Source organism: Panthera onca, chromosome B2 (genome assembly GCF_046562875.1).
Source record: "Panthera onca isolate mPanOnc1 chromosome B2, mPanOnc1 haplotype 2, whole genome shotgun sequence".
NCBI lineage: Eukaryota > Metazoa > Chordata > Mammalia > Carnivora > Felidae > Panthera > Panthera onca.
The window spans coordinates 12660612-12684131 of NC_138343.1; the positions used below are offsets into that span (position 1 = coordinate 12660612).

Here is a 23520-nt window from a genome sequence, read left to right on the forward strand (position 1 = left end):
TTCCCAGCACCTGCATCTGAGGCTGACTTCCCCTAATGTCGCCCTTCCTGTGGGCTTCTCTGGATTTCCCAGCAAGGCAAAGAAGAGGTAAAGAAGGGACCAGCATTTCTGAAAAGGAAATTTAAGAACCAAATCATCTCCCCTGTAAGAAGCAAAGAAAATAGGGAGAGAGGGTATTGAGAAACGCAGAGGGTCTTAGGGGAGCTGTTCATGCCATCAGAAGGTATCTGCTGTGAGGTTCTGACCTCCCGGTTTCCTCGCGTTTACCTGATGTGCTCTCCAACGTGGCCAGTGTTTTCATGGGCTTTCATGCTGGGGCCCGTGATCAGGTGTTGGGGAATTCACGTGGAAGCCAGAGGCCTAGTCTCAGTCTGATGTTCTGATTTCCTTTCCCTCCTCTTCCCCTCGCCCCCCACCCTGTCTGCCTCTTCCCAGATTCCAGAGCTGCTGCGGGCCGATCGCACCCACGGGGAGATGATTCCTCATGAAGAGCCTGGATCCCCTACAGAAATCAAATGTGACTTTCCATGTATCAGACTAAAACCAGAGCCAGCCAGACAGTGAAACAGTCACCGTGGAGGGGGGACGGCGAAAAATGAAATCCAACCAAGAGCGGAGCAACGAATGCCTGCCTCCCAAGAAGCGCGAGATCCCCGCCACCAGCCGGCCTTCGGAGGAGAAGGCCGCCGCGGCGCCCAGCGACAACCACCGGGCGGAGGCCGTGGCATGGCTCCCTGGCAACCCGGGGGGCCGCGGCCACGGGGGCGGCAGGCACGGCCCGGCGGGGGCCCCGGTGGAGCTGGGTTTACAGCAGGGAATAGGTTTACACAAAGCGCTGTCCGCGGGGCTGGACTACTCCCCGCCCAGCGCGCCCAGGTCCGTGCCGGCGACCACCACGCTGCCCGCCGCGTACCCTCCCCCGCAGTCGGGGACGCCGGTGTCCCCAGTGCAGTACGCTCACCTGCCGCACACTTTCCAGTTCATCGGGTCCTCCCAGTACAGCGGGCCCTACGCCGGGTTCATCCCTTCGCAGCTGATCTCCCCGACGGCCAGCCCCGTCACCAGTGCCGTGGCCTCGGCCGCGGGGGCCACCACTCCATCCCAGCGCTCCCAGCTGGAAGCCTATTCCACTCTGCTGGCCAACATGGGCAGTCTGAGCCAAGCCTCGGGACACAAGGCTGAGCAGCAGCACCTGGGCAGGACGTCGGGGCTCGGCCCCCCGGGGTCCCCCCCTCCCACCCAGCAAAACCAGTACGTGCACATCTCCAGCTCTCCGCAGAGCGCCGGGCGCACGGCGTCCCCTCCGGCCATCCCCGTCCACCTGCACCCGCACCAGACGATGATCCCACACACGCTCACCCTGGGGCCCTCCCCCCAGGTCGTAGTGCAATACACCGACTCCGGCGGCCACTTCGTCCCGCGGGAGGCCGCCAAGAAAGCCGACAGCGGCAGGCTGCAGGCCATGCAGGCCAAGGAGCTCCTGAACGGCGAGATGGAGAAGGGCCGCAGGTACGGGGCCCCGAGCTCCGCCGACCTGGGCCTGGTGAAGGCCGGGAAGTCGCTTCCTCACCCGTACGAGTCCAGGCACGTGGTGGTGCACCCGAGCGCCGCGGACTACGGCGGTCGGGACTCCTCGGGGGTCCGGGCCTCTGTGATGGTCCTGCCCACCAGCAGCGCGCCCGCCGCCGACCTGGAGGTGCAGCCGGTCACGCACCGGGAGGCCTCGCCCTCCACCCTCAACGACAAAAGCGGCCTGCATCTAGGGAAGCCCGGGCACCGGTCCTACGCGCTGTCACCCCAACAGGCCCTGGGCCCCGAAGGCGTGAAGGCCGCCGCCGTCGCCACGCTGTCCCCCCACACGGTCATCCAGACCACACACAGCGCCTCGGAGCCACTCCCGGTCGGACTGCCGGCCACCGCCTTCTACGCGGGGACCCAAGCGCCGGTCATCGGCTACCTGAGCAGCCAGCAGCAGGCGATCACGTACGCCGGCAGCCTGCCCCAGCACCTGGTGATCCCCGGCACGCAGCCCCTGCTCATCCCGGTCGGCGGCGCCGACGTGGAGGGCTCGGGAGCCGCCCCCGCCATCGCCACGTCGTCGCCCCAGTTCGCGGCAGTGCCTCACACGTTCGTCACCACCGCCCTCCCCAAGAACGAGAACTTCAGCCCGGAGGCCCTGGCCACGCAGGCCGCCTACCCAGCCATGGTGCAGGCCCAGATCCACCTGCCCGTGGTGCAGTCCGTGGCGTCCCCCGCCGCCGCGCCCCCCACGCTGCCCCCCTACTTCATGAAAGGCTCCATCATCCAGTTGGCCAACGGGGAGCTGAAGAAGGTGGAGGACTTGAAGACAGAAGACTTCATCCAGAGCGCCGAGATCAGCAGCGACCTGAAGATCGACTCCAGCACCGTGGAGAGGATCGAGGACAGCCACCACCCGGGCGTGGCGGTGATACAGTTTGCCGTCGGGGAGCACCGAGCACAGGTAACCTTCACCCCCGCCCCCTGCGCGCGCGCGCGTGCACACACAGTCATGCGGTCCTCCCTGGTTTCCCCGGCAACATGAGCCTCTTCCAAGAGGCAGACTGCAACGGGCTGTGCGGAGAATTGAGGGTTTTCCTTCACCCCTAGACTCTGCAGGACCATCACCTTTCCCAGCCAGGTTCTAAGCCCCAACGCCCCAGGGCACTCGTTTGTAAGGAATTCACTTCTGTGCTCCTAGACGGGAGGGCTTAGGAAAGGTACCATCCTCCGGAAGATTAGAAAAATCACCACTGGGCGTGTTTTTGTTTTTGTTTTTGTTTTTTATTCTGTAGTTTAGATGAGGAACCTCGAGTGCGAAACGCGGCCGGCAGGCTCAAGCCTTTCTAGGGGTCACTGTGCCCTTCTTCTCTGCCAGGAAAAGGCAGTGCTGGTCCGGGTGGGCACCTTAGACAGAGTCCCCACGTCCAATTCCAACATCCGTGTTTTAAAATGTTATTACTCTTTAGGTGTGGGGAGGCTGACAGATGGGGGGCACAGCCGCCATTGAAAGGTGGCTTGTTCTACTCGGATCCCAAGAAGATGGGCACGCCACATGGGGAATCGCCAGAGTCAGTCAGGAGGCAGGGGGACAAGGAGGGAACATGGGCAAGAGCCTTTATTGTGGGAAGGAACGAGCAGGCTTAGGATTGGCTGGTGTGGATAATTTCAGGGGGCTCTGGGGCAGAGCTGCCCCTGGGTGTCTGCTACCTGGGCCTGGGGTGATTGGGGCAGGTGGATAGGGGCCCCGAGGTGAAAGCCCAGTAGAGGCGGTGGTTGGGGGTGTGGGTTTTTGGTTTGCATGTGAAGATGTCTCTCCCAGGCAAGGAATCGGCTAACCCTGGGAGGGGCATCCCCTCTAGAGGCAGCAAGGCTCCAAGATGTCAAAGCATCGAAGGTAGAAAGTAAAAGGCACAGTTAACATAGTCCCAGAATCCCAGGTGATCTCCTGGGCTCGCGGTAAACAGGAACCACCAGCAGGAAACGCAGTCGTGGTGAGTCGCGTTAAAGCCTGGAACTATTATTGACTCTCTTAATTTCCGTGGGCTCCTTCCGTGCACTCTTTTAAGTCTCTTAAATCACCTGAACACCTTTATTCCATGGCCCATTGATATAAAGCACTGTCCAGGTGGCTTGGAGTCCAGCAGGTGTGGCCTCCAGGCTGGGAGCTTCCTCGGCCGTTGAGCCCACATCTCCTGGGAATGTTTCCATTGAGGACTTTGAAAAACCCCAGAGGTGACAGCGCCGCCCTCACGTTTGAGTTGAAAACGGTCATAGTGTAGCTGATATTTGGGACATTCAAAAATAAGTAAAAAATAAATAAATAAATAAGACAAACTAGTTCATGTTTTAAATTGTTTTGAGCAGACTTTTAAGAGATCAAGTTTTAGGGGAGGGGGGATTTTCGAGGGTTTTCCAGAAGGGCTTGGGAGTGACCAGATGTCAGGTCTCGCACAGTGTCAGGGGGCCTGCAATGCCAAGAGCTTTTAGCCCCCAAAGATTTCTGTTTTATGGTACAGTGTCACCACTATAGGCTTGCGGTCTTTGGTTCGGGACCAAGTAAGATGTCTCAAAGTTCAGATTAAAAAAAAAAATGCAAAACAGCAGGACTTTTCTTTTTTTAATTTTTAATGTTTTTATTTATTTTTGAGACAGAGAGAGACAGAGCATGAGTGGGGAAGGGGCAGAGAGAGAGGGAGACACATAATCTGAAGCAGGCTCCAGGCTCTGAGCTGTCAGCACAGAGCCCGACGCGGGGCTCGAACTCACAGACTGTAAGATCGTGACCTGAGCTGAAGTCGGATGCTTAACCAACTGAGCCACCCAGGTGCCCCAGCAGGACTTTTCTTTTAAGCGGCGTCATTATTTCGAACTCCCTCCCCGCCTGTGGTTGCCGCTCTCTCCCTCCTGCCTATGTAGTGTTGGAGGTGGGCACTGGAAGGAAAAAATGAGTTGTCTTGTAACAGGCTCCAGGTGAAGCATGGAAATAAGCAGGAATGCAAGTGAATGTGTTTTCTCATGGCACCTTTAATCCTTAAAGCGTTACTGTGAACGGGGGAAGGCACAGGAAGAGGCGTTACTTGGAAATGCTCCTGGTTTGCACGTGAACCTCTCTCACCCCGAGAATACAGAACGGCTCCAGCCGTTCTCATGGCCAAGGGCTTCCCAGGCCTCTTCAGCTCTTGAATCAACCAGGCAGTTCTGGAGAGGAAGCATCTCTATGTTTTCCCTGCCCGATACTTTGCACAACGGACGCTCGCATGATAGAGTCACCGGCTTCCCTGTGAGTCCCATTTCCTCCGGCAGCCAGACCACCGGTCTCTTTGCCTATACACGACCAAGGTGCAAATGAGGAGGTAGGAGATTTATCATGGCCTGTTCGCAGGTCTGTCCGGGCAGCCCCGCGCGGGGGTGTCGCGTGCCGGGAACGACCGCTGCCTGCTCAAAAGGTGGCTTGGTTTTTGAGCTGTAAAAACAAAAGTGCAAGGCCCCCGACACAGCCAGTGATGTGTCGCTTTCCCCAGAAGCCTATCAGAAACAGGCTGACATCATCACTGCTAAAATACTCCACCAGCTGTGTTTGCCACTGGTGACAGGAGAGAATCAGAGAGAAAGCGAGAGGGGGGAAGGAGGAGGGGAGCCAGGGAAGTGATAGCTGGATGTAATTTACGTTCCAAGGGCCGAGAACTTTCCTCCCTCATCCGTGTGGCGCTGAGGATTTTTCTGCCCCCACCCAGGCCTGGAGAATCAGCCGTGTCTTCCCGACTGGCTAGAAATCACTAATGCACCCACGGGGAGATGTAGGAATGTGCCAAGTGTTTAACTTAACTAGCAAAAAAAAATCACCAAATTGATTGGGGAAGTGGTGGGAGGTGGGATGGTTTTCTACACCCCAGATGGATGGCTCTATGACTCCGGGCTTTAAATCCTGCGTGGAAGGGCTGCTTGACCTCAGACAATGCACCACGAGCCTCCCCTTTGGACGCAGCGGGCCACGGTGGGGAAGGCCCGGGCCTGGTCGCCCACGAGACGTGTTGCTTTCGCCTTGAGCCATGGCTTTTCTCATCCCCGAGACAGGCAGATGATTCCTCGTACGAGGGGCGCACTCTCTTTTTGTGATCCTGGGCTTCTCTGCCTCGCAGCGCAGAGCTTCTAGAAACTACCCACCTTGGCCCGGCGAGCCAAAAATCCACACGGGGACACTGAGGGCATCTCTGCTGACCTCGTGCTCGTAATCAGCACCAAGACCTCATGGGAACCAAACCAGCCCGTGTGAAACTGAGAGGTTTCTCGTTTGGCTGATTATTTGGAGGAGCTGAACTAATTACCGTTGTAGCAAGACGCCCCCAGTGTCGTCTCCAGCTGAAGCTGCAAACGAGGCGGCGTAGGAGAAAAACACTGCTGCCTGTTTGTCCCTGTCCCCGCGGCTCTGCCATATCCAGCGTGGTCATTCTCTCTGCCCAGGCAGCGTCTTTGCCCCCTGTGCCCAGCCCGCTGCCGTGGGAGAAGACAAAGGGGACTTCAGGTGCGATCCGGCCTCTCGGTGGCCACTCTGGGTCTCCTTCCTCGTGTTCTGCAGCACAGGTAGCACACTGCACCCCAGACAGGAGAGCCCCCCGCCCCTGCTGCCCTCACGCTTGGTGATCCTGCGTCACAGCCCCGGTGGACGACAGAATCGCTTTCCTCGGGCCTCACTCCCAAATATAACAATCCACTTGAAAATCTTTTCCAGGATGGAGCCTGTAAGTCTGTGGCGAGTCCCAGAGGGGACCCCCAGCACTAGCGTGAGCCAGCGAGGTTCGCTAAGAGAATGGGGCGTCCTCTGCGTGGGAAGCAAGTTAGCTGGTAGGAAGATGCAGGATCTACAGGTAAAAGTACCTGAGTCAGATCGGCCTTCCACTTCAACAATAGTGCAGGGACCTTGTGCACATTGGGCACAAGTGAGTGCACAGAGTGCACAGTGTCTCAGCCTTCCAGTCGGCTCTCGTGGTGGGAGGAATTAGGGTTGTTGTAAGGATTAAAGAAAATGTTTTCAAAGGAACCAGCACAATATGTAACGCCCAGCGGGCCCTTGAGAATATTACTGTCCCTCCCTTCTTCCAACTTATGTGGCTTTGGCCCTGAGAAGCGAAAAGTTAGCTTCGGAAAAATAAATGAAAGGCTTCACGCTCTGAAAACAATTTATGGGGCGCCTGGGTGGCTCAGTCTGTTGAGAGTCCAACTTCAGCTCAGGTCATGATCTCACGGTTCATGGGTTCGAGCCCCTCATCGGGCCCTGTGCTGACAGCTCGGAGCCTCGGATTCTGTGTCTCGCTCTCTTGCTCTGCGCCTCCCCCGCTCACGCTCTGTCTCTGTCTCTCAAAAATAAATAGATGTTAAAAACTTAAAAATAAAATAAAAAGAATTTATGGAAGGGGAGGCAGTCTAGAAACAGTCCAGAAAGAAGGGTGACGTTCTCCTAACACGCGCAATAAGCCGTTTTTACCCTGCCTGTATTCCTGGGGTGTATTCCCATGAGTGGCCCCCTGAGCACCCTACCACAATTCCTCCAAGGAAGCCTAAATGACCTGCTAGCCAGGATGCATAGAGACCAACTGTATTTTTCTGAGCATGAGCTGGACTGGAGGGATGCATTGGTGGCCCCGCCATCCACGCAGTAAGAGACCCGGAAATGGAGGTTTCGGGCGCCTCTCTTCTGCCAGGTGCCCGCTGGGGGAGCCCCTGCCCAGGACGGCCCCTCCCAGGGAGGCTTCTGGTTCCATCTGGCTCTGTCTGTGAGCAGTCTCCCCACACCCCTGTCTCGGGCTGCCCAGGCTCAACTTTGCTAAAGAGGGACACAAAGCTGGCACAAAGGAACTGTAGTAAATTTTATTTTAATTTTTTTAACGTTTATTTATTTTTGAGAGAGAGAGAGAGAAAGAGAGTGAGCTGGGGAGAAGCAGAGAGAGAGGGAGACACGGAATCCAAAAGCAGGCTCCAGGCTCCGAGCCGTCAGCACAGAGCCCGACATGGGGCTCGAACTCACAGACCGCGAGATCATGACCTGAGCCGAAGTCGGACGCTTAACCGACTGAGCCACCCAGGCGCCCCTCATTCCACTGTTTCTAACTCGACAGCTGTGTTGTGTGACTCATCAGTGGTAGCGTTGTGCTTTAATGGATTAGCTGGTGCCTAAAAATCGCCAGGGCCCTCGTGTGAGCAGCACAGAAGTCTGCGGAGTCCCCTAGCAGCCAAGGCAAGCCGACCCGCCAACATTTCACGTGTGGGGTTTGGTGGGAATGAATCCTAATGTATAAAAAAAATACATAGTGACCGCCCTGTGTGCCAAAGCCTGGAGCTGGACCTGTGGCCCGGTTATTGGTGCTAATCCTCCTCTCTGCGTGAGTGCCAGAAAGGCTCTGGCAGAGAAATAGCATCAAACCACAATTTGTTTATGTGTCTGCGTCCCCTTTAAAAACAAAACAAAAAGGAAGGAAAAATGCTCTCCTTTAGCCTATGCGTGATATCAGTGCCCCCAACCAGGTAGTCTTACGTGTATTATTGAAGCAGCCTCTCGTTGTTGCTTATAGCCAGTTTTTAATTAATTAGGCTTTATTGTTGAAAGTAGTTTTAAGTTGGGGGGGGGGGTGCGGTGGAGCAGAAAGTACACAGATTCCCAGATACATAGTTTCCCCTGTTATTAAAATCTTGCTTCTACGTAGTACTACGGTAGTCGAGCCAGTGTTGATACGTGATTATGAACCTAAGTCAGTAGCTTTCATGAAGGCTCACTCTTTGTGCTCTACATTCTGTGGTTTTGGCTAATACCTAATGTCATGTATTCGGCATTCCTGTATCATCCAGAGTGGTTCCGCTGCCCCCAAAATCTATGTTTCACCTATGCGTGCTCCCTGTCTCCACCCCCGTCCTGGAGCCCTGACAACCACTGATCTTTTCACACGTCTGTAGTTCTGCCTTTTCCAGAATGTCATATAGCTGGAATCACACAGTATGTAGCCTTTTCAGACTGGCTTCTTTCCCTTGGCAATACGCATTTAAGGTTCTTCTATGTCTTTTAGTGGCTTTGAGACGGCATTTCTTTTTAGCCCTGAATAACATGTTGTTTTCCTAAGGCACGCTTTTTAAGACCCCAGGGGGGAAGGGCAAGTGGGATAGAATCTGTTACCCCAGTGACCTGTTGAGTCAGATCCTAAAGGGGCCTCCCCCGCAGAGGAGGCTCTGGGAGTCAGGCTACAGTGTATGAGAAGAACCCAACGTATCATTCAGGATTTGTGTCTGGGGGTGTCTCTGAACCAGGGTGTGGGTTTACTGAAAACCCTGCAATGTTTCCACCAAAGCCTGAGTCAGGTTCCGTGTTTAATGTGATTAAATGTTTAAATAGAACACTCGCGGGGCGCCTGGGTGGCTCAGTCGGTTAAGCGTCTGACTTCAGCTCAGGTCACGATCTCGCGGTCCGTGGGTTCGAGCCCCGCGTTGGGCTCTGTGCTGACGGCTTGGAGCCTGGAGCCTGTTTCCGATTCTGTGTCTCCCTCTCTCTGCCCCTCCCCCGTTCATGCTCTGTCTCTCTCTGTCTCAAAAATAAATAAACGTTAAAAAAAAATTTTTTTTTAAATAAATAAAAAAAATAAATAGAACACTCGATATTCTTCCACTCGACTGAAGAGTTGTGACTGCTTTTATTAGTGATTTTTAAACACCGAAATAAGTGGGTCTCTCACTTAGCCCTGCTAAGTGGATCATCACTCCAGCGTTGTCTGATTTTCTGGAGGTTGAGAAGGTAGGTAGTCATGCACACTGGCCTTCAAGGAAAGTAGATGGGCGCTTTTTTTTTTTTTTCCTGCTGGTAAAACAGGATCGAGAATTTCACTTGCGCACGAAGTTGGCGATTCCCAGCACAATAATTTCACCCAAAGCAAGACATGTTCGTGGAAGCCCAGCCTCTGAGAGATCTCATTGATCCCGGATATCGGCAGAGTTTGGGCCAGTGCCAAGCAAAAATGTTTTGTAAAACAGATGTCCTTCACATTTGTGAAGACAGGGAATTCTTGTGGAGGAAAGGGGAGACATATTTAAACAACAGACGTTTTGTTTTCTTTATATCTTGTTTTTGGTGATATGTACATATGTGTGTATATAGACAGAGCACCAATCTAAGATAGAAAGAGACAACCAAACGGCATAAATATGCGGCTCTGCATGCAGTGTTCAGATGCACTGGTAGTTGACTAAGTATTTAAAGGAATTTTATTACACTTACACACAGAGGAGCTAAAAATGATCTTCAAAAGCCAGTCATTAGCCAGACCAGGAAGGTGACATTGAATAAATACTCATCAGCCCAGAAGTGAGGCTGCGTTGCCTCCCTGTCTTGATTCACCCGTCCTGAACAGAAATCGGAGGGGATTGTTTTAGAGGTTGGTTGAAGGGGGCTGAAGAGGTGGGGGGAGCGAGCAAAGGGGTGTGCCTGCCGCAGCAGGAGGAGGGCAGGAAAGGGTGGGAGAGGATGAGAGGTAACTCGCCCCTAAAAAGGAGGGTGCTGGCTACAAGGCCTCCAGACGTGAAAGGCAGAGGGGCCTCAAGCTGACATAGGACAAAAGCTATTCATGGTCACATTTTATCCTGCAGACTGCTCAAAGTGTTTGGGAAAGAATGTATTTATGGGTTGAAAAAAAATGGGCTGTGGCGAGCTGCCAGAAGTTATGTAACGTGCTTCGGTTGTATATGACACTGCCCTCCTGAATATAGTTTCGTTGGGGTTTAATCAGAGACCGTTTGCACCCCGACATGATCATCAAATGAATTCGTGATGGTCAGCCCCTCTGAAAGAGCAAAAGGGAACCCAAGAGTGGAGAGAAGGTAACCGAAGTATGATTCGGTGAGGTCATGACCAGCCTGACAGGGGAGTGATGAGTTAAGGCAGCTATCGCTCAGCCCAGAAAGCTGCCTGTTCAGCGGGGAGCCAGACCCAGGGAAGGTTCTGCTCCTCTCCCTGGGGAGGACGAAAGTCCAATTTAGTCCCAGCTGGTGAAAACTAGCAAGGTCAGGCAGAGCCTTTCAGTGTCTAAACATTGACCTCTGTTGGCCAGTGGTGGCATTGCAGTGTTTTTACACACAGGAAGCAAACGGGGGGCTGAACATGCCAGAAAGTATCCCACACTCTGGGGATAGAACAATTGAGCAAAACAGGCAACATCTCAGCACCCCCCCCCCCCCGGAGCATATGGTCTTAAGGGAGCCTGGGGGAGTCGGTAAAACAGGCAAACAAATGTATAAGCAAATTTGTATTTTGTTTTCATTTATTTTTTTATTTTTTAACGTTTATTTATTATTGAGAGAGAGAGAGAGAGCATTAGCGGAGAAGAGGCAGAGAGAGAGGGGGAGACACAGAATCGGAAGCAGGCTCCAGGCTCTGAGCTGTCAGCACAGAGCCTGACACAAGGACTCGATCCCACGAACTGCAAGATCATGACCTGAGCTGAAGCCGGACTCTCAACTGACTGAGCCGCCCAGGCGCCATCAGCAAATTTTTTAACTAATGCACCAAAAGATAAGAAGTGATAGGAGAAAAAATAAGACAGCCCAGAGAGGGTACGGATACTAGGGACGGAGGGTCATTACTTTAAATAATGGTCAGTGAAGCTGTCTCTGAAAAGGGGAATGGAAGACCATGGTCCACAGGGCAGAAAGGACTCCACACGGAGGGAACATCCAATGCCCAGACCCAGATGCTCAAGTGTCTTTAGAGTTAAAGGATCAACAAGGAGACAAGTGTCGCTATAGTGCAGTGAGTAGGGGCAGGGGCACGCGCAGGCCACGTTGGGCTCGTCATGGCAGCTTTTTCTGCCAGGGAGAAGCTGGCTTGGCCAAGGCAGTGGTGGTGGAGGCAGTAAGAAATGGTCTCGTTCTGCATATATTTGGAAGAGGGAACCAAGAGGATTTGCTTGTAATTTGGAGGTGTGCCGTGTGCTAAAGAGCCCAGTACATTGTGACTCCCAGGCCTTTGACTTGAACCCCTGGAAGATTGGGATGCCATTCACGGAGAGGGGGAAGAACAGAGCAGGCGCCATTGGGCAGGGGCACATCAGGAGGTCTATCTCGGACACGTAAAGCTTGAGTGGCCCGTAGACACCCAAGTGGACACCATCAGCTAACATGGTTGCCATTATCCAACTACGCCCTTGTGAAGTGACTTGTTTCATGTGCACGTCCTGCCTCCCCACTGAAGGCGAGAACTGGATCTTGAACCCCAGGAACTCTTCTCCAGTCCTTAACACTTAGCAGGGGCTCTGGGTTACGTAGTGAACGTGACTGCAACCTCTGGAGTGTGAATCCTTGATCAGTAATATTTTGAAGCTCTTGGTACCGTAGGGAAGACCCACATGGGTCTCCAGGGCAAACAGTCTGAGCTGTCAGCATAGAGCCCGATGCGATAAGGGGCTCGAACCCACCAGCTGTGAGATCATGACCTGAGCCGAAGTTGGACGCTTAACTGACCGAGCCGCTCAGACACCCCTATTGAATAGTCTTTCTCCCCTAATTTGCGTAGACCCAGCTGAGGATGGGCAATGTGGCATCTTTTCCCAGGATAGCAGAGCTTCTCTGGGAAGAGCCAAAGCCAGGATTTAGGAGGAAGGGACCAAGAGCAAGCCTTTGAAGGGGTAGAGAAGCTTTTCCCAAACCTATCCAGGTAGAAATAAATTCTATTATCATCAGCCCTTTAGTCCACATCTCAAATATTCTCCTCTCTCCTCCTCTCTTTTCTTACATGAGTTTTTAGGTTAGGCTGTTCAAGTTATAGACCACGTTGCAGCATTTAATTCTAAGACTTGCCTTCGGAGTTTTGAGATGAAAGAGTAATGAAGGGCTTTCAAAATGCCCCCAAACATTACGGTGTGTATAATGGGAAGCATATGGATCTGCGTCATAGCTGTTGGAATCGTCAGTGATGTTACCTCTTATAAAGGCCTCGAAGACAAGCTCTTCTTAAAAATTAGTCAACAGATACTTGGTAACGTGTAGACGTTTGCAGTGAGATTGGTTTACGCGTAGACAGTAAATGTTGTATTCAGAATATGAACTCTTGGCTGCTCTGAGGAGTTTCTAGAATATGGCTCCCACACCAGGAACCTGTCCATTAGTAGATGTTGGGCTGTCTGTCAGCAAGGAGACAGACTCCACCCAGTAGAAGGGATCATCTAGGAAAAGGCAAAGCCAAAAAAGAGGCCATTGTGTTTAGAAATAGGATTTATGATATTAGGAACATCACATTACCTCCGACTGGTGTTAGGCAGAGATAAGCAAATACGTTCTTTTTTTTAAATATATAGGGGCGCCTGGGTGGCTCAGTCGGTTGGGCGTCTGACTTCAGCCCGGGTCACGATCTCGCGGTCCGTGAGTTCGAGCCCCGCATCGGGCTCTGGGCTGATGGCTCGGAGCCTGGAGCCTGCTTCCGATTCTGTGTCTCCCTCTCTCTCTGCCCCTCCCCCGTTCATGCTCTGTCTCTCTCTGTCCCAAAAATAAATAAAAAACGTTGAAAAAAAATTAAAAAAAAAATATTATTATAGTCAATATTATTTTGACTTACCTCCATCTATCATTTTCATTGTTCTTCCTTCTTCCCTGCATCTGCAAACTTCCACCTAGATTGATTTTTTTCCTCTACCTAAAGAATACTCCGTAGCATTTTCTTTAGTGCAGATCTCTGGTGGTGAATTCTCTTAATTACTATTCATCTGGAAAATGTCTTTATTTTGCCTTCATTCCTGAGGGATCCTTTTGCTCAATATAGAATACTTGGTTGGCAATTCTTTTTCTCTAGTGCTTTAAGGATATTCCATTGTCTTCTGGACAAAACAGTTCCATTTTTTTGTCAGTAACTTTTTCATTTAAGGACTGTCACGTGATTCCTCCCCCCGTCCGTCATCTTAGTTCTTCCAAAGTCGGAATCACAATCTTCAAAATAGCCGTTTTAAAAAGAACTTGTGTTCAGTCCACAATTGTCACTTTCACTGCCAAGTTCTTTCGGTTGGGCTTTTCTGATCTCCGCTTGAATATGAACACACATCAAAAATTCCCCACCTGTAATCTTTGCACTTGATGTTGGGCTTGCTTAGCTCATAGACAAAGACTTAGACAAGTGGGAAAAACAGATCCTCTTTTGCAACCCAGAGCTCATCGCTGAATGTGAGTTTTGATACAGATGAGAAGGAACATGATACTTAAAATAGTCCCTTGGGGCGCCTGGGGGCTCAGTTGGTTAAGCGTCAGACTTCGGCTCAGGTCATGATCTCACGGTCTGTGGGTTCAAGCTCCGCATCGGGCTCTGTACTGACAGCGCAGAGCCTGGAGCCTGCTTCCGATCCTGTGCCTCCCTCTCTCTCTGCCCCTTCCCTGTTTGCACTCCGTCTCCCTCTCTCACCCAAAAATAAATAAACATGAAAATAATTTACAAAAATAAAAATATTTTCCCTACTTAGGGGTTAGACCTTCTTGAATCTGTGGATTGTTGTCTCATACCAATTTTGGAAAATTTTTAGCAGTTATCTCCTAAAAAATGTCACTTCTGCCCCGTGATCTCTCTCTCCTCCAGGTGGAATGCAACTTATTTGTCTGTTGGGTCTTCTCAGTGTGTCTTCGGAGTCTCGGGGATTTTTGTGTCTCTGGGTCTCATTCTGCATGGTTTCTTCCGAAGGTCAAATTCAGGAATCCAGTTCGTTAGTTCTGTCATCAGCCACATTTATTCTGTTGTAAAATTCATTGCGTTTTTGATGTTAGTGAATATATGTTTCTTCATTCTAGAGTTTCCATGGATCTTTGGAACACAGGTTCTAGATCTCTACCAGAATCCTCAAGCTTGTCTTTAATCTCCTTAAATACTATAAGCATAGGTTATTTTTTTTTAATATTTTTTGAAGTTTATTTTTGAGAGAGAGAGAGAGAGTGTGTGTGTCCATGAGCAGGGGAGGAGCAGAGAGAGAGAGAGGGAGAGAGAGAATCCCAATCAGGCTTCACGCTGTGCAGAACCAGATGCAGGGCTCAATCTCACAAACCTGTGAGATCATGATGCTGACTGAACCACCCAGGACCCCCCCTTTTTTTAAGTCCTTTTAAAAAATGCTTATTTATTTTTGAGGAGGGAGGGGCAGAGAGAAGGAGACAGAATCCTAAGCAGCCCCCACTGTCAGCGCAGAGCCCGATGCAGGGCTCAAACTCACAAATGGTGAGATCACCTAGACCTGAGTCTAGGTCATTTTAATGTCTGCGTATTTGATGATCCTACATCAGAAGCCCCCGAGGGTCTGTTTCTATTATCTGTTGTTTCTACTGGTTTTTTTATTCATGTCCTCTGGTCTATTTGTGGACCTCATCCCTCTTTTTTAATTGAATGTCTTTTACTTGGAAATAATTGCAAATAATTATTTTTACTTGGAAACAATTCAGACCTTACCTGATTTTAGGGGCTAAGATGATTAAAATCTGAGCTTCAGACTTTGAGAAGGCCTGTCTGCTTCTGGGTCACCTCACTTCTAGAGTGTAGAGCACTTTGGAGTCACAGCCCAAAAGAGTGGAGCTCACCAGAGAGCATCCTCCCCTTGATATACCTGAAGGGTACCCTGAATTTCATTCCCTTCTCCTCCCCACCCCCACCATGCTCTTGAGATTACCAAAAGTCCAGACCACTTGGTTTTGAAACTACTCCAGTTTGGAATGTGCAAATGCCCTTGGAGGAAAATAGCCCTAAACACCAGGTTTAAATCTCTAGACTGTTACCCTTTCCCTGAACCTTCCCCGGTGACTTTTCACTACCTTATTTTCTGTCTAGTGCCATAAGAAATAGTTTTTTTTACATTTTGCCCTTAGTTTTTGTTTACTTGGGTTTTGTTCAGAGTATTTGGTTGTCCTCAGCGAGAAAGAAGATTGGTCCGAATTACCTATGCTGCTACTTCTAGAAAAGCCACTGAAAATTGCCTCTTTAAAACGACTTTATGGTTTTTTTTTTCTTTTTTGTGTAGCATAAAGTTGAAGAAAATAAATTTCTAGGAAAATTAAACTTTTAGAACCTCAAGTGCATTTCAGCCTTACTTAATGGCAACAGTAAGACCTTCACTGGACAGTTTGCAAACCCCTACACCCACTGTCTCCTTGCCTTTTGTTCATGTATCTCCACTGCCAGGAATGTCTTCTCCTTGCATCCACACCTGTACTCCACCCTGATTATTTTTTAAAACTCAGCACAGTGTATTAGACTTCCTTAATCACCTCTTCTTCACACCGGTCTATGCCTTTCCTCTGCCCTCCAACAACTTAATATTGTAGTAAAGTATTATCACCCCACTCGCCACATTGATTGGCAGTTACTACGTTGGTGGACCTCTTCTGCCTGCTTGATTGTGAACTACTCTGGGACCAGGACGTTTTCAGCTTATTTACTTAGCATAGTGTGTGCATAGCACACGGTGGCAGAGAAAACAGCAGCTTTTGGGAGGAGAGTGAGCGCCCCCCATTTTGGGGAATGGTTTTCAAACCAATGCACAGCCTGATTTGAGTACCTGGAACTTGACCTTGGACGGGCCAAGTACTTGCTCTCTCTGCCCAGTTTACTCTCTCCCCAACACTGCCCACCCCTCAATCCTCTCGAAATGCTGCCCAGCCTTCGGGGTCCCAGGAAAACGGGGAAGCCCTGCCTGTTTCCTCCAGCCTTCACCGGCTCTGCTCTCCCCGGGTTTTGAGTACAAGGCTCATTTATCCGATAAATATTTATTAAGCTTCAGCCATACACCAGGTATCCTTTTAGGGGCCAGGGATACAGTGATATAAACAGGTAAGTGCTGCCTGGTGGACCTTACAGACAGCCTCATTCTGATTCCTAATCAGCTCTGTCGTACGTGAGAATGGCATTTGCCCAGTGAGCGGATAAAGTGCAAGACTGTATCTTGTGCTCCAGGGCTGAACACTGAGCACCTGTTCCATGGCCCTTGGGGGCCGATCCATTTGTTTTAAGGGAGGCCAGCTATAGAGCTGATACTCAGTAAAATGATACTGTCAACACTAAGTGGGCTTTTTTTTTTTTTTACTGGCTTCTACCCAGCACCTATATATGGTAAATACAGGTACAGCAAAAAATTAAGGGCCTCATTTGCGTGTGTTGGCGGATGAGGATCGTGGAACAGTCTTATTCCCTCCCCCGCCCCCCTTTGGCTTAGGCACGTGGGCGTGTATGAACTAAAACAAGACTAAAATGTCTTCATTTGTTTCCTTCTTCTTTGCTCTCTGTCTCTCACTGTCTCCGCAGGTCAGCGTGGAGGTTTTGGTAGAGTACCCTTTTTTTGTGTTTGGACAGGGATGGTCATCCTGCTGTCCAGAGAGAACCAGCCAGCTCTTTGATCTGCCGTGTTCCAAACTCTCTGTTGGGGATGTCTGCATCTCACTGACCCTCAAGAACCTGAAGAACGGCTCTGTTAAAAAGGGCCCGCCCGTGGATCCGGCCAGCGTCCTGCTGAAGCATTCAAAGACGGACAGCCTGGCGGGCAGCAGACACAGGTACACCGAGCAGGAGAACGGCATCAACCAGGGAAGCGCCCCGATGCTGTCCGAGAACGGCGAACTCAAGTTTCCAGAAAAAATAGCATTGCCTGCAGCGTCCCTGCTCACCAAAATCGAACCCAGCAAGCCCACGGCAACCAGGAAGAGGAGGTGGTCGGCGCCCGAGACCCGCAAACTGGAGAAGTCGGAAGACGAGCCACCTTTGACTCTTCCTAAACCTTCTCTAATCCCTCAGGAGGTTAAGATTTGCATCGAAGGCCGGTCTAACGTAGGCAAGTAGAGGCAGCGTGGGGAAAGGAAATTCGGCTCTCCCTTCTCATTTGTATCCAGATTACTGTACTGTAGGCTAAATAACACAGTATTTACATGTTACCCTCTTTAGGTTTCTGTTATAACCTTGTCATTAGAGTTACAGCTGGTGTTGCAGCAGGAGACCGGGGCACGTGCTTTTCCAGGAGTGACAGCGGCAGGTGGGGGGAGGGGGGAAGGGCAGGGCCCGCGCAGGCTCCAGGCATCCTGGGAGAAAGGAACGTGGCTTCCGAGCACCTGCCTTTTCCCGCTGCGAGGAAGCCGCGGCCCGGGCGCTGACTTCCGCCGGTTTCCTGTGCAGGTTCTGCGGGCAGGGAGCTGCCGGGGAGGGGAGGAAGGGGGCGTGTGGGCGTGCACTTGGGGGGCGCGGGTGCAAGGCGGGGGTGGAGGGTGTCTCCTTCCCTCTGCCTCCCTCTGCCTCCCTCTCTCTGGCACGGGCCTGGAGGTCCCGCCAGCAGGGCAGGGTCCTGGCGAGGGCCTCACGTGCAAAGCAAACATCAGGAACCCGGGTGCAGGGCCTGCTAGAGAGGCGTCCGACAGCAGACGGAAAGCCAACCGTGTAAAAGGACCTTTTTTTTTTTTTTTTTCCCTCCAACATATTTTACAATAAAAGCAACTTTTAATCCTATAGAGATATATTTCCCCCTATGGGGCCTGACTGCACTGATATTTTTTTAGAGCAACTGCCACACGTGGGATTTCGTTTCTGCTTTACCAAGTGCAGTGATGTCGCCCGGGTGTCACGGTGGGCAGCGCAGCTTGGCGCTCCGCGCGGCGGGGGGCGGGGGCGGGGCGGGGGCGGGGCGCTGCGGGGGAGCGGACCGCCCACTCTGGATTCTGTGCAGTGTTAGGAAAACCAATCAGGTTATCACATTGACTTCGCTCAAACCGCCCTGCCGAGAGCCGCGGAAGCGCTCCTCATTGGGTTTGCAAAATCTGGTCTTTTAACTCTAGTACTGTTTATAGTTCATGACTATGGACAACTCGGGTGCCACGGGTGCCACTTTTTTTCAGATTCCAGTGTGACGTGAGGAATTAGATTTTGAAGATGAGCATATATATATTACTATCTCTAAGCACTTAAAATGCTGTTCACACTTTATTACCAAGCATCTTGGTCTATCATTCAACAAGTACTGTATCTCCCTTTAAACTCTTTGGGAAGAAAAAACAAAACAAAACAAAAAAAATATATAAGTTGCTTTCTTTTTTTTTTTTTTTTTTTCAACACTGTAACTACATTTCAGGTCTGCAGAGTTTCTCACGAGCAAGATATTGGAAGTTTCAATGTGGTTTAAAGGGATGAATGTGAATTATGAACTAGTATGTGACAATGAATGACCCCCAAGTACAGCCTGACAGGATGTACTTTTCACTTTGATGTTTGAGAAAGAAGTGAAGGCATATATGCAGAGCTGGCAGAGAAACTGAGAGAAAAGGGATGGAAAAAAGAATACTCATTTTTGTCCAGTGTTTTTCTTTGTAAGATGAACTTTTAAAAAACCTTGCGATTTGCACATCTTGAGTTTATAATTTGTGTGATATTCCTGCAGTTCTTATCCAATAACATTGTGGGAAAGGTTTGAGGGACTGAACAAGCATAAATAAATGTAGCAAAATTACTTTCTAACCTGCCTAAACTCTAGGCCATTTTATAAGGTTATGTTCCTTTCAGAATTCATTTTGGTCTTTCTACATCTGTCACAAAAAAAAAACCAAAAAAAACCAAAAAAAAAACACAAAAAAACAAAAACAAAAAAAAAAACAGGTCTTAGCAGGACAACTCTGAGAATTTTCTTCAGACTCATTGAGAGAGTTTTCCATAAAGACATTTATATATGTGAGCAAGTTTTTTTAAATTACTTTATTGTTGTTATTAATGTTATTTTCAGAATGACTTTTTTTTTTTTTTTCCATCTGAAATCAAATCGAGATTCAATGTTTGGTACAAACCCAGAAAGGGTATTTTACAGTTTAAGCCTTTCATCCCCAGAGACCTGAAATATTGTTTGTGGGTTTTGGGCGTGTGTCTTAAAGTGCTTTAAAAAAATTACAATAATAAGGTTTTATAAGTAACGAGAAATTTTTAAATATTCTCACTTGGAGTGGCTGCAACTTATCTGAACAAATACTTCATCAGATCTTTCTTTTACTGCTGAAAGTAGTACTTCTTCCATTTTACAAATTAAAAAAATAATTTCTAATATCAACCCACATTTTGGCTATCTAGTATCTCATTACATTTAGCTCTTACAAGAACTTAATGATATTTATAAACCATTTTCTGGGGTGTACCAAAAACATTTGCATAGGTTTAGAATAGCTAGAACTTTCTTTGGATTTCATTATCCTCTCAGCATGCTAGCAGAGAGCTGGGCGAGCCCATTCTTGCGGTCATACTGCTTGTTTAGAGCTGGTTTTTGTTTTTGTTTTTGTTTTTAAAGTTTCTGCTCAGAGACCTTGCTTAATCTTCCATATATTCTGCTCAGGGCACTTGCAATTTTAGGTTTTGTTTTTCTTTTTGTTTTGTAACCTTTAATGGTAAGAGGAATATGGGGCTGCCATATACACTTCGTCCTCCTCAATACCACTATTCACAGAAACTCACGCGGACGCAGAAACACACATCACCACCTTTCGACTCAACTTCCAGTATTGTGCTAACTGGATCCTCAACACCAACACTAAAAATGGGAAAACATACACGGTTCGGAGCAATAGGAACATCATCGTAATTTTTGTGCTTCTATTTCAGGTATAGGAATTCTTAAATAATTGGTTCTTTCTAAACATCATCCCATTTCACGCTCTTGCTTTTTTAGTGTGTGCAACACTTCCCGTGCCAACAGGTCCGACCAGTGTGGTCTAGTTAAAGCTCATTCCCCATCCGGCCCGTCTTCCCCATTCTGGCCAGAGAAGGGCTGGAGGGAAGGAACCGGGAAGGAGAGCAGCTCCCGCCGTGAGCTCCCCACCACGGATGCTGAGTGCTGGGGAGGGGAGCTTTCAGGAGCCCCATATGTATGTCACCCTGTTGCAGAAAGAGCCAATAAAGGAAGGCTAGGGGGCCAGCTTGAGTCCCTCTGTCACCATGAAGAATAGTGAATGTGCAGTGTGGGGAGGAAGCAGGTAGATCCATTTCTAAGGCACGCCGTGGAGCAAAGAGAACCAAGATCCACCCGTTCTCCAAGGTGTTTTCCAGAGCAGGTGGGTCCCTCCTCGGGTCTGTGTCCTGGAGACTTTGAGCTGTGCCTCAGAGCACGGGTGGGAAGTGTGGCCCGATGTGTGTGTGTGCGCTCTGAACATGCAGCCAGTGGCCATGGAGGGGCCCCTTTGAACAATGGTCACCACTCCTTAGTGGCAGCTTTCCCTTCAAATAGGAAGAACATCCCAAGGACAGGGAACCTCCCCTTGTTGGCAGACATCGGCCAGCTCCTGTGTAGCAAACGTGACAATGAGAAGCATAGAAATTCTTCAGTGCCGTGCAGCTCACAAGGATCAGCCGTGTGCCTCTGTACTATGTCCGCTTGGCAATATCTACTGACAACCATCTCCAGTTCTTTCTTTCCTGTTTTCCATTTCTAAACTAATAACAGCAGGCCTTTTGCGTTTACAGTGGAACACAATCACCAAGAAATCAGTCAGGGCGAAAAGAAAAAAAAAAAAAAAAAAAAAAAAAGAAACCAACAATCAAGAACCTCTCTTTCTAGGGATTTCTAAATACATTAAAGGACTGTTCCTTAGAATGTTTCACGTAAGAATTATTTCAGTTTGTTTGGGCCACATTGCGGGGGCGGGGGGAGATAAAAGATGGATGCCACTTACCTCAAACCTTTTAAAGTGGAAATCCAAATTGCATTTTTGTTGGGACTTTCAGAATCATTTTCGATGTCGGTCAATTTTTTGTTTTGTTTTGTTTTGCCCAACTCAACCCAGTTGGGTGTGGGAGGATTGGATTTTTTTTTTTTCGTTGCCGTGGATCCCATTTCTAAGTCTGAATTGTGACCCGCTATGTTTTCTGTTAGGTGAGTGTGTTGGGTTTTCCCCCCACCAGGAAGTGGCAGCACCCCCTTTTCCCCTACAAGGAACTCTGCGGAACCTTTCTCACCTCTTACTCAGGGACGGGGCTGGTGTGTGTGTGGTACACTGACGTGTCCAGAAGCAGCACTTTGCTGTGGAGGAGGCTTGTACAATTTCAAGGAATGTTTGGATTTCCTGCATCTTGTGGATTACTCCTTAGATACTGCATAGATTGCAATATAATGCTGCATGTTCAAGATGAACAGTAGCTCCTAGTAATCATACAATTTACTCTTTGCACATAGTTTGATCTTTACTGAAATGTGTTGCCAAAATTTATTTTTGTTGTTGTAGCTTTGGAATTTTTTTTTTGTCTGTTTTTTAAGGAAACAATTGACAATACCCTTTAACATCTGTGACTACTAAGGAAACCTATTTCTTTCATAGAGGAAAAAAAAAATCTCAAAATGCTTTTGAAGACACTAATGCCATGTATTTCAGATGTGGGAGAAACAGCAGAGTTCTTGGACAGGAGGCCAGGCTTTGTGAGCCGTGTTGGTTGTCATGGCTACTGTTTCGCGAACCGCACGCAGCTCAACAAACTGGTCTGTTCTCTCCCAGAACCCTTTGCATTTCTATTTCCTAGTCACCCATGATGATTCCAGGTGGAAGAAGGGCCCGCAGTCTCGTGGCCCAATCCGGCGCCTTCAGCGGTGATATAAAAGGAAAGGAAATTACGCTTTTTATTTTTCAAAGTGGAGTGGGGGCCTTTGCTTCCACCTTTGTGTTTTTAACCCAGATTTTCTGAAATAGAGAATTTAGGAACACATCAAGTAATAACTATACAGAAAATATACTTTTTTATAAAGCACATGCATATGCTATTGTGTTGGGTTGGTTTCCTCTCTTTTCCGCGGACAGTGTTGTGTTTCTGTTGATAGGGAAACTCCAAAGAATTTGCACACCTCCACTCCGGAGCTGAGATTTCTTTTACATAGATGACCTCGCTTCAAATAACGTTACCTTACGGATAGGATCTTTTCTTGTAGCACTATACCTTGTGGGAATTTTTTCTTTCTCTCTCTCTCTCTCTCTTTTTTTTTTTTAAATGTACACCTAATTTGAGAAGCTGAAGAAGAAAAAATTTTGAAGCACTCACTTTGAGGAGTACAGGTAATGTTTTCAAAAATTGCACAAAAGAAAAATGAATGTCGAAATGATTCATTCATTCAGTGTTCGAAAGACATGGATCTGTTGAAACAATGAGTTTCATACCTTGTTTGTAAAAACAGAAAAAAAGCATAAAGGTTGAAAGTTACATGTTGGGTTTTTTTTTTGGTTTTTTTTTTTTTTTTTTTTTGTATATAGAAATTTGTCATGTCTAAAATTATCAGACTTGTGTGGTTATGGCCTGGAAGAATTACTAGGTAAAAGGCTCTTAAACTATACCTACGCTTCCTTTATGTTTTTGTTACATAGAGCCCTCTTCGGAGGGAGGGCAACTCTGTATTCTGAAATTTGAGAATACTGTTCATTCCTGTGCTGAAAGTACTTCTCTGAGCTCCTTTCTTGGTTTAAACTCTCAAGCCATTGCAGCTCCTTTTTCTTCAGAGATCTTGTTTCACATTGTCAGCACTTCCTGTTTCAATAAACCCAAAGAATATAATCCTGAACAAGAAGTGTTTGTAACAAGGGATCCTAGCTACCAGTAAAACAGAACTCATTATGAGGACAAAAAAAAAAAAAGAAAAAAAAAGAAAAGTTCAGCCTTCTTTCTCCACCACCCCCCCCCCGCACCTCATTTAAATGGGGGGTACAAACAAGAATTTCAATTGCAATGCTTCATTTTACTTTAATTTTGGGGTTTTTTTCTTTAATCTTGAGGCCAAAATACCCAGTAAAACACGGAACAACTTCTCAGAAGAGTCCTGTTCTGTCCCAGACACAAAGCAGCCAGCAGAAACTGGACAGCTGTGGGGACACTGAACAAACCCACCTACAGTTCTTAAATTCAGAATCTCAGCCCCTCCCTTACCATTCAATGCAACGTTTCTGGTAGCTGACATTCACCTGTACGATGGCGGGAGGGAACAGCGGCTTCAGTTTTTCACGTCCTTCGTGACTTGCGTACAA

General features: G+C 48.9%; 2 protein-coding genes and 1 non-coding gene across 13 annotated transcripts in view; 2 read left to right on the forward strand and 1 right to left on the reverse strand.

Annotated features, from left to right (window-relative positions):
- ATXN1 (ataxin 1) overlaps positions 1-23148 on the forward strand; it is a 413533-nt gene extending 390385 nt beyond the window's left edge. For 10 of the 11 annotated variants that reach the window (XM_060614220.3, XM_060614216.3, XM_060614223.3 and 7 more), the window contains 2 exons: positions 436-2482; positions 16811-23148. In XM_060614220.3, coding sequence (XP_060470203.1) covers positions 596-2482; positions 16811-17341 — 2418 coding nt within the window. In that variant the 5' untranslated portion in view covers positions 436-595 and the 3' untranslated portion in view covers positions 17342-23148. The remainder of the gene's footprint in view (positions 1-435; positions 2483-16810) is intronic. The other variant, XR_014137690.1, reaches the window with a different exon arrangement.
- Positions 13607-13732, forward strand: LOC132668144 (small nucleolar RNA SNORA40). Its single transcript, XR_009605503.1, has one exon. It is a non-coding gene; the product is annotated as a small nucleolar RNA SNORA40 (small nucleolar RNA).
- GMPR (guanosine monophosphate reductase) overlaps positions 19654-23520 on the reverse strand; it is a 52257-nt gene continuing 48390 nt past the window's right edge. The window contains exon 9 of the mRNA XM_060614230.3: positions 19654-20802. Within this exon, the coding sequence (XP_060470213.3) occupies positions 20712-20802 (91 nt within the window). The 3' untranslated portion in view covers positions 19654-20711. The remainder of the gene's footprint in view (positions 20803-23520) is intronic.